At 41.8% G+C, this 10,174-nt stretch overlaps 1 protein-coding gene across 1 annotated transcript in view; it reads right to left on the bottom strand.

Moving 5' to 3' along the window:
• NEK6 (NIMA-related kinase 6) overlaps positions 1-10,174 on the bottom strand; it is a 37,427-nt gene that overhangs the window by 13,824 nt on the left and 13,429 nt on the right. The window contains exons 5-6 of the mRNA XM_008948247.1: positions 7,620-7,728; positions 6,271-6,378 (exon numbers count right to left, since the gene is read on the bottom strand). Coding sequence (XP_008946495.1) covers positions 6,271-6,378; positions 7,620-7,728 — 217 coding nt within the window. The remainder of the gene's footprint in view (positions 1-6,270; positions 6,379-7,619; positions 7,729-10,174) is intronic.

Here is a 10,174-nt window from a genome sequence, read left to right as displayed (position 1 = left end):
CCTGCTGAAGATATAAAATATTGCTCTGATTCAATATTAATCACCAGGTGGTAGAGCAATGCCTTTAAAGTTATAAAGGTCTCAAAACATAGAGAAGATTATGACTAGGCAAGCACTTTTCCACTCTATTCCTGAAAGTCAAAACACTTCACTTGAGTATCAGCCCGCTCCAGCAACAGCAGAACAACGTTCCTGCCCACCCTCCCCAGCACTGCCTGTGTGCACAGCTACAGCACCCCCACGGACCAGCACAGCTCTGCCTGTCTGCAACACCCAGGGCAGGGAGATGCTAATTGCTTCCGGGCAGATTCAGCGCAGAATCTTGTTTCACCAGGAAAACACACAAAGGCAGCAAAAACATTTTTTTCAGAAATAAAATTCAAGCTCTTCTCCTCTCATATAGAGGCCAAAATACAAATCCAACCTGTGCAACTACAGCTACCAGTACACAGAGGTACTCTGAGCCGGATTCCCACGTCTGCCCCAGGAACACCCAGGTGAAGAGCTCCGTCACTGCTGCACTCAGCGGGTCCTCCACCACACAGGGAAGATCATGCTCACCCCTTCTGAAAAAGTTCTTCAGCTTGAAGCAGTTTTGTTGTTGTGAAAGCACTGGCAGCAGGGTTACTACAGTCACACACAGGATTATATTCTGTAGAGCTTCTCCCTGGGCAAACGTCCAGGATCAATGCTTCCTATGAAATTCATCCTCAGCTGCTCACAGGCAGAAACAAGAGAAAATCTGTTTCATGCTTTTAGGAGGCTCCATCAGAGTCTCAATCACTGAATTTAAGACCTTGCAGCGGCAGCTCTCCCACACCTCTAGGCAGACTGTCATTAGACTGAAATCAGTGCAAAGTATTTCTCAATATTTTAATAGGTTCTGCATGTTGGGTTTTTTTAAATGCTATTAAAAAAACAAAGGCATCTCTTGAAGTTAATCAAACTCCAAAGCCATATTTGGCTGCAAAGTACAAGAAGCAGTGATAAGGAAAGCTTTTATTGTTCTACCTTCACCAGCACCTTCCAGCTGATCTTTACAACTGAGCTGAACAGTGTTTCTGAATCTATCACTCTTCCTTCTCACAGCAGGGAACAGAGTTCTGCATATGAAAGAACCTAACAAATTCTGACCTTTATTGTATCTTTACAGACTATTCCCAGTTTCAAACCAAGAGATATCAGAGCGCAACATGGACCTCAAAGGGGTAATGCTGATTAAAGCATTCCTTAGTTCTAGAGATGTTCCACTCCTGTCAAAACAAACTTTGCAATGTTTTGAAATACTTGTGATTTTTGAAACATGCTCATTACAAATGAAAAAGGCAAAGAACTCTGCTCAAAAAAACTGAGATGCCATCCATGAACAACAAAAACACACCCAGCTTTTAAAATAATAATAAAGTATTTCCAAAACTTTTAGCTTAGTTTTAATATGTAATACACGTGCATATTCCACAAGCACACACAGAGTTGAGAATGATATTTTAGTATGTTTTAATAATATCTGGTGGTGCAAACACAGGAGGGAAGCGATGTTGAAAATGAAAGTCTACAACCCTCACCTGTCTCATCTCTCCAGACAGGCTTGTAGGTTACCAAGAAACACTTACAGCATTATTAAAAGGAACCTAGCTCTTAAGTATCTGTTTCTACACATTTGCATTACTTGGGCTGTGTTACCAATAAGAAGGCTGAGGTCTTTTCCCAGAAGGACAATTTGGGAATTAGCTCAACTTTCGGGAATTAGCTTAAGTGAAACAGTGGTCAAAGGCACTAAAATATTATTTAAATTCCCCCAAATCCCAGTGTGAGGTACCCCCACCAATTGTTTCAAGGCAGGGGGGAAGATTGAATCAACTTATTCTTACAAAAGAGAATAAGTAAGTATTTTGTGCATAATATTGCAACTGTTTTTACAAGACCTGTTGCTCTAAGCTCTGAGTTCTTTTTCTTATTAGTATTTAATTACAAATATAATCCTACTGGAGCCCTCATAGTAGTTCTGTGTTGGTTTTTTTTTTTTTTTTTTTAAACGTAGGCAGACTGCACCTACAGTAGTTCTGTGGCAATCTTTTCTTCTACACATACTGTACTACAGGCACAGACCAAAAAGCCAGATTTTCTCAAAATGCACAGGATATTGGCTGTTGAAATTAAGTAGATTTCTTGTGTTTGTTTTTTTCTTAACATGTCCTGCTTACTAGCCCCTTCAGGTCTGGTGATCTTGTTTCAGATGGCAAACTGGCTTGGCAAGCAAAAGAAAAAAACAGAAATCAAGACAAATAGTCCATTTATAAAAAAGCTCTTCTCACAACTGCAGTTACTGCCTGTTCACCCTCACATCCAACGAGAAACCAGAAGGAACACGGAACACCCCACGTACTCCAATCCACGGCTGTCTGCATGTTCTAAACTGGGAGGCTTTGACCTACATGCATCCCCCAAAAGGAAAAGCTGCTCCAAGTTTATTCTTGTCCAAGAGTAAATAATAAATCATCCGCTCCAAACTGAAAGATTGTTCTTTGGTTTTAGGACTTCTTTCTTCTTTCCTTTTCTCTTTTCTGTGCAAAATGTAACACCAATCAGGAGCTGTGGATAGTGTTACACTGATTTGGCTAAAACAGGCATTATACCAGTTTACAATAAAGATACCCATTTTAACATTAATGGAAACTCTCTATATTTATTACAACTCCTAGTAAAACAAAATTCAGCAGCTTACAGTTAAACTTTCTAAAGTCTCTGACATTTTGAAATATGGTCTATATGTTGAGTGTAATCAACCATTAAAAACAGACCAAAAAATTACTCCTAGCCCTATTAAATCTCAAGTTAAAGAGATGACACCTGGAAGCACATCTCACACCAGTGCTATGAAATCAGCCCAAACCACATGGTGAAACACACCCCAGCTCCAGCAGCCCCGTGCCATTTCATCATCACTGGGTGCAAAGCCCTGAGTTAAGTCATTGTCTGTAGTGAAACAGACTGTCAAAGAGGGATCATATAGCTCCTCTGGCAAAAAAACCCTACCAAACATATATACAAATGAAGGGAAAAAATAACTTAAAAAACCCCAGCCTATTAATGTAGTAAAATATTCCCACTATAAAGTGCAAAAAAATAGTCAAAGTTTTTCAAGAAAATAGTTGGTACTGAAAACACTAAAAAAAAAAAAAAATTCCTCCTCACTTCATGCTGAATTGTCCCCCTGTTCCCTCCTACATCTCACAGTAGCATGAATTTTCTGTGATACATGAGTCCATCTCCATTAAGCTGAATCTTGGTGCTTCTGCCATAGGGCAGCTTAAATTAGGGAAGGAAGGTTGATAAGCCACCATGTTGTACCGGTAAGCAGTAACACACACCTTAGCTACGCTCATTACCTTGGAACACAGGAGTTTTCTGGTAAAGCCTGTGCATGAAGAGCTCTCCCCTATGGAGAAGTAGCTCCTGTCTTCTCCCACAGGTCACACAAGGAAAAGGGAACGTGGCAGCAGAGGTCCCACCTGGTGAATTCACCCGCAGCCCCAGCTGGTTCCTGGTGTCCCTCCCAGCTCACTTGTGTCCCCCCGTGGGACAGGAGGTGTCCACGTTCCCCCCTCGCAGCGCTGCCCGTGGAGGTTTCCAGGGGCCGGGCTCTGCCGCCGCGCCAGCCAGGCGCTGGCCTCCCGCCACCTGTGCACGGGCAAATCCTTCATTTTCCTTTCATTACCCCGGCGTGTACTGTCACTTAATTTTTATGTATGCAATCCTTCCTGACAAATATGATCTGCTGCCTGGTAATTCATCTGACGTGGATTCTGTTCCTTGCTCTAATTACGGCTCCCATTCCTGCCGCGGCCCAGCGCTACACCTGTCAGACGGGTCGTGGTGCTGCCTAACGCCCTTTTATGCCAGTCTGATGCTAGCAAATACAACGGAAGAGAAAAAAAGAGATGAATATATTTGCATAAGCCGCGTTGGCTTCATGGGTCAGCAGCCAGGGAGGCGATGGTGGGGCGGTTGCCGGGGCAACGCGGCTACGGGCAGCACCCGGCATCGCAGCCGGGGCCCACACGGGCACCACGCTCTGGCTTGCAGGGGGTTCATCACTCACAGCTACTTAAACAAATGTCTTAATTAAAACAAAACCAAGATCAGTGGATTTCCTGCTGCTTCAAAACCTGTGTGTCTGGCAAATTACAAAAAAAAAAAGCTTCAAGTCTGCGTGTTTTTTGACTGTTAAAGTGTTGTTTTTACTTGGATACAAGAACCGCTGGAACCAGTGGTGTGTCCATCCCTCCCACGACACAACAGACTGTCTCCAGCAACACTTGCTGCTGCTCCCTCACTGCGTTGCACCTTCTCCTGTGCCCAGGATGCTGCTGGTTTGAGGAAGGACAAGGGCTGTGCAGAAGAGGGTTAACTCTTCCTACATGAGCGTTCTCAATTGAGAAAGAGCAACCCACCCTGGCAGAGGTCACAAGCTTGGCTTACGTGCGCAGCCAATTTCCAAGCCCCAATTTATTCTTATTAGTATAATAAGTGCAGCAGTCAAACTAGGTAAGATCATATAATTAGACATGATCATATTTTTGCCTGTTCAGATGATCTGACCATAACTTTCTGTGAAGAGGATTTATTTTAATCTATTTAGAGTGTGTAGCTTCTGACACAAAGGGAAATCTAATATTTAATGAAAGTAAACTGTAGAAATGGGTTCTTTTTTTTTTTTAAAACAGACAAAACAAGGCATCTATCTTCCTGTCTTGTGCACTGAGAAGCCCCAGTGTTGCTGGTGACTACTATCAATTAAGTTTGTACAAATATAATAAACAACTGAGCAAGACTCACACTCCATGAAAGGAATTGCACAAAGGAAAATAATGCAATAAACATCTAAACAGTTTCAAAATCAGCTGTGAAAGCTAAACATAACAGAGATTAAATATTGCACTAAAAGTCAAGGCTCTTTTGCTGCTGTGACATGGAAGTGCCATTGGGACTCAAAAAATTGAGACCTATTAATAAAAACAGAAACTCAGCCACCTTTCATGAAGTTACCAACATCATTATGAAATACTTTATGCTGTAAGACTTAAAGAATGAACTGCATATACTTGTATATTTTTGTACAGCATTGTAATTACTGCTAATGGTAAAAATGAGGGAGAGGAGCCCAGATGCTCTGAACTAGTCAACTTAATTTCCATTCCCAGAAAAATGCTGGGAGTATAATCATGTGACTTATAAAACACTCAAAAAAAAATAAAATCATCATCATCATGACTAGCCCACAAAACATCATGATAGATGACATTTATTTTTTCCATGATATGGGGTAAGAGGCTTCAGGAGGAAGGAAAAAGATGCAACAGATGTGTTACAATTTTAATGCTTTTATCAATATCTTGTGTAACTTTATGTATAAGCAAACTCTTAAATCTGTCTACATGAAACTACTTAGGCTGCAAAGTTAGCTGGAGAAGCAGTTCACTGTCAAAGTAAAGGCTCCTTCACGTGAAGTCCTGCAAGACAGCCAACAGCTGTAGTGCTGCTGGACACAGGCACTGACACAGGACCATGGCCATGCTGCTGCCTTTGCAGGTCACGGGCAGCTGGGATGAACCAAAGTGCTGCATGGTGAAGAATAAAATTCAAAGTGACTGCAAGAAGGAGAGTCTGGAAACAGGACAATTCAATACAAATAAAAACAAGCACTGTGCTTTGGCAAGGACAATTGCCTGCACTGACAGCAGAGCAGGAAAACAACCTTGAGATAGGTGGAATTCACAGAAAAACAGAAGATGACTTGGGTTTTTAAAGCCCAAGCTGAGTTTCAGGTGAAGTCCCTTTTTGGAAGAGATGAACTGTGAGGGCTTTGCACACTCCCCTCACTTCAGATGACAGTCACAACCCTGTTCAGGGCATGACAGCTGACCAGCATCTGCTGAAAGTGGTGGTGGTGTACCACTTAACTCCAGCAAGCAGAGTCCAGGCAAAGATGCTATGTGGAGTGGAAAAGCTGTGTTTGCACACCTGCTATAAATCATACATGTACCAGGCTAGGCCTGCCCCAAAAAAGTTATCAAGTGGAGTTTTAAATAAAAAAATACCTATTAATTTCATACAAAGAGTATTTAAAATACGTATCACAGAAAATACAGGATGCATCCAGCAGATCAAGCCTCTGCCACAGCAGGAGGACAGACAACACTTCTTTTGAACACCACAGCTGACAACTGTCTAGCAGTGCTTTCTTAACATCTGCAAGTACCTTCTTACCTAAGGAATGTGCTGCAGTGGTTTTAGAACTAAAAAAACGGCCTAATCCAAGATCTCCCAGCTTCACCACCCCTGTGGCTGTGATAAACACGTTGGCTGGTTTTATGTCTGGGAAAAAAAAAAAAAAAAAAGGTAAAAGGTCAAAGCCACAAAAGGTTATTTGGTTCTTTTACTGCAATAAAAATATAGCCTGGAGCACTCTCTGTACAGAAGAAGCTCCAGCAAAACCACGTTTCTTTAGAGCTTTGATAGGCTGAATTTTCCAAGACTTCAAGCTCTGCACATATGCAAAAATCAGAGTATGTTTCCCAACACACAAGACATACCAATGAGGGAAAATGGAGGAAACAGCAGGACAGAATAAAGGCAATCTCTTTACCTGACAGAAATCAAAGATTTATGTCTGTTTCTCTGTGGAAATGATCATTTTGTACAGGATACCACACTGCCCATCATTGTCTCCTCACACCATGGGCTAATTATTGTCCCACATATACATAAATTCTGGACTCCACACAGCACAGTCTGTTCATGAGGTGGAAAAATTACTAGAACCCAAGTTTCCCATGAAGTCATGTCAGGATCGAGTCAGTGAAGCTCCTTCCTCATGTTAAAGCAAACTAAATGTGCAAGGCTTCAAACTTCACCCACCAATTACAGACCTAACTCAGGGACAAGCAAGGGAGTGAAAATGAAATCACAGTGCTGAAAAAAAAAACAATGAAGAATTCAGTACTTCAAAGGAGAAAGGAACTAACAAGCAGCAGAGGCTGGTATTGGTGCCTTTTGGGATATTTGCATTTCCTGGGTCAAGTCCTTCACAAAGCATTTCATTTATTCTGGAGAAAGCAACGTAATCTTTGGACAGAGTTCAAAGTTAGGAGATGTTCTAAGACAAGAGATTCAAAATTTTTTAATAAAACTAGAAAACAGATTATGAGAGTGTGGGACATATTTATATGAATATTTCAGAAAAGCTTGCAAGACAGAAAAACTCTTCTAAAATCTCTAAGGTCACAGCTAACATAATGAAGACTATTCCTTAGAGTTCACTGTATCCAGTAGTCTCAGCATTTTACTTCTGACACTTTTCTAATGGCAAGTTTGACACTTCTAGTTAACATCAGTGTCTGGAATACAAAGCAGCTCATCTTCTTAATACCACCCTCACTTCGGACTGAATCCTTTAACAATGAGGCAAAGAGACAGAAGGAGAAATCCATCTTGCAAGCTCCAGCCTCTCTAAACATGCATTGGCTGAACATCAGCATAATTGTTTTTGAATGTAGGCGCTTACTAATTGGAACATTATATTATTATTCAGTGAAAAGAGACTGAATTAATGTTACCTCTGTGCATCACCCTGCGGGAGTGCATGTGTTCAACTGCACTGCATAACTGCACAAAATATTTCCACACCGTCCTTTCCGGGATTAACCGTTTCTGCTTTTTAAAATACTGTGGGAGGAAATAAATAAAAGATCAGTGAAAAAGCAACATATTTGACTCGTGTGTTAGTCAGCTGCTGGTTGCTCATGCCTTCCAGATCTGCAGCAGCATGACTTTTCCTCTGATTAGCTTTTAACTCCTTCTCTCACTCTATGCAAACTTCAGTGCAGTTCACTAATTAACAACTATTAAGAAAAATACGCTTAAATAGGTTTGACATTTTTGAATGGACACCAATTATAATTAGCATTAATCTCCTTAATTACCTTGCAAAACATATTTAATGCCTCAAAACAACAAATGTCTCAAATATTTTGCCTTAAGTAACAAAAGACCATTAAAAAAAAAGAATCTTGTAAACACTCATTATTGTACACACTAACAACAAGGTAATCTGGTCTCCCTTCTTAAAAGGCAGCCAGAGCATCAATAAAGTATCTATACAGTGTTTCTTCTGTGATCAGGTCGAATTATATATTCTATTTCATACATAATAGGAATACTAAATTAACTGAACTATCTCTAGTGATTCTGAAAGACACTGCTGCTCAAGAGGCACGCAGCTCTGCAACAGGAGCGCCTTGTGTGCATTGGCACAAATTTATTTAAGAGCAACTTATTGCAGGAATAAATTACCAGCTGCACATTCCAGTGAAGGCTGAACGCTACCTTCAGCTTCTCTCCCCATCTCAGAAAGGCACCACAGCTGAGTCTGCCCCAGGCAAGGGGCCATCGCCTCCTCCATGGCACCCCAAAACCGCCCCTCTTAGGGCAACCAGTCCCTGGCTCCTCTCTGCTCCCTCCTGGGCTAGACACCCAGCCAGCTCTTCAGCCACAGCATTAACAAAATGCACTTGCAGAACGCTTCCAGAGATTTAATATTTATCTTCATCCTTTGATACAGTAGATGTCTCTGGCTAACGACAGTCTCTGGGAAGCTGCACACCCTTCTGGCACACTACAACTGCAGTTGTTCTGCATCGTACCCTTGAGAATTTCCACCAGCAGCACTCACGAGCAAGAATAAAGGAAGGGAATCAGTTGTTGCCCCTTTCTGTATCTTGTGCTTTTTCCTCTCAGTACAGACATCTGATGTCCATTGTCACGTTTTATATTTTATGTGAGATGCTGTTACTGGTTCGTGTTTCACTCGCATAATGGCAAATTTTCTTTTGCAGATCAGCTGTGAAGGGGCAGGACCCTGCAATTCCCCAGGCAGCAAATCTGACAGATTGCAACAGTTTCAAACCAAAACTTGATAGAGAGCACAGAGGAATTGCAGAGGGTGAGGGATAAAGTGTTATATACACAATAAAATTATTTCATTCTCATTAAAGTATTTAAGAGTGGATATGCAAGACCACAAGTGATAATTTTCTAAATGTCATGTCCAATAAGATTCGCCTGACATTTACAAGGAGTCCCAGCTCTCCAGTGGGTTATCCTGCAGCACTCTTACATCAGCTTTACAATACCTCATAAATAATGCAGGCACCAGGGGCGTGACAAAGACAGTCCCTGTTTTTATCACTCTTGCACCTTCAGAGTGTTGTTACTGCTGTTCTTACCACCTCGCTGAAACTGAAAATCCTCACATAAGCTTAGATTCCCAAGGGACGGGTGGGGTGGGGTGGGGGGGTGACACAGAGGGCCAGGCAGGAAAACTCCACTTCTTTAAAGCTATATTTAGGAGGAGATTTTTTTTTTTGGTCATTTTTTTTTTTTTCTGCCCCATTAAAAAAAATAAATCATTCCATGACTCATGTCAATGGAAAAACACAATTTATATGACCCTGAAAAAAAACTAGTGCATCCTCTTCATGCCCGAGATAAACACGGGGGAGAACAGACCAGGCAGGGAGTGCTGGCAGAAAGAACTCAAGGTACAGCACTGTATATGTTACCCATCTAAGAATCTGCAAATTATGTTTTGGAAAATGTAACTCCTACCTATCATGACACAAAGTAAAGAAACTTTCGAAAACCAACCCAGACAGATAAATTAACTTGTGTATTAGTAGGGAAGGCTAAAACCTACAACAACAACAAAAAAAGGCAAATAGTTTATATGATGATATCTCACAATTATATAGTTAAAACTGTTTCTAAGCTAAGATTTAAAAAGCAAGCAGAGCCCCTGCATGCCCCCGGGTGCCCCCAGCCCCAGCTCCTGCTCTCCCAGGCCTCACAAGCCCTGTGCCCCAGGCTCGTCCCACCACCGCTCCTGCTCCAGAGCGCCTGGGGACTGAGGCCACACCTGGAATATTGGGGTGCTTCCCCCAGCCTGCTCCCAGCTTGCTCACCCACGGGGACTCTACTGTGAGCCCGAGCAGATTTGCACAAATACTGTAAATTTAGCCGTTGACTACGGACTAAATGGGTAACTTGTTTGACAGCCTTTGGCCTAGTGCCTCATAGTTCTGCTGGCAAAGAAAACAAATCTGTTAATAAGATA

The sequence above is a fragment of the Merops nubicus genome, unplaced genomic scaffold (genome assembly GCF_000691845.1).
Source record: "Merops nubicus isolate BGI_N331 unplaced genomic scaffold, ASM69184v1 scaffold24009, whole genome shotgun sequence".
NCBI lineage: Eukaryota > Metazoa > Chordata > Aves > Coraciiformes > Meropidae > Merops > Merops nubicus.
This window is presented reverse-complemented; position numbering and strand designations above follow the sequence as displayed.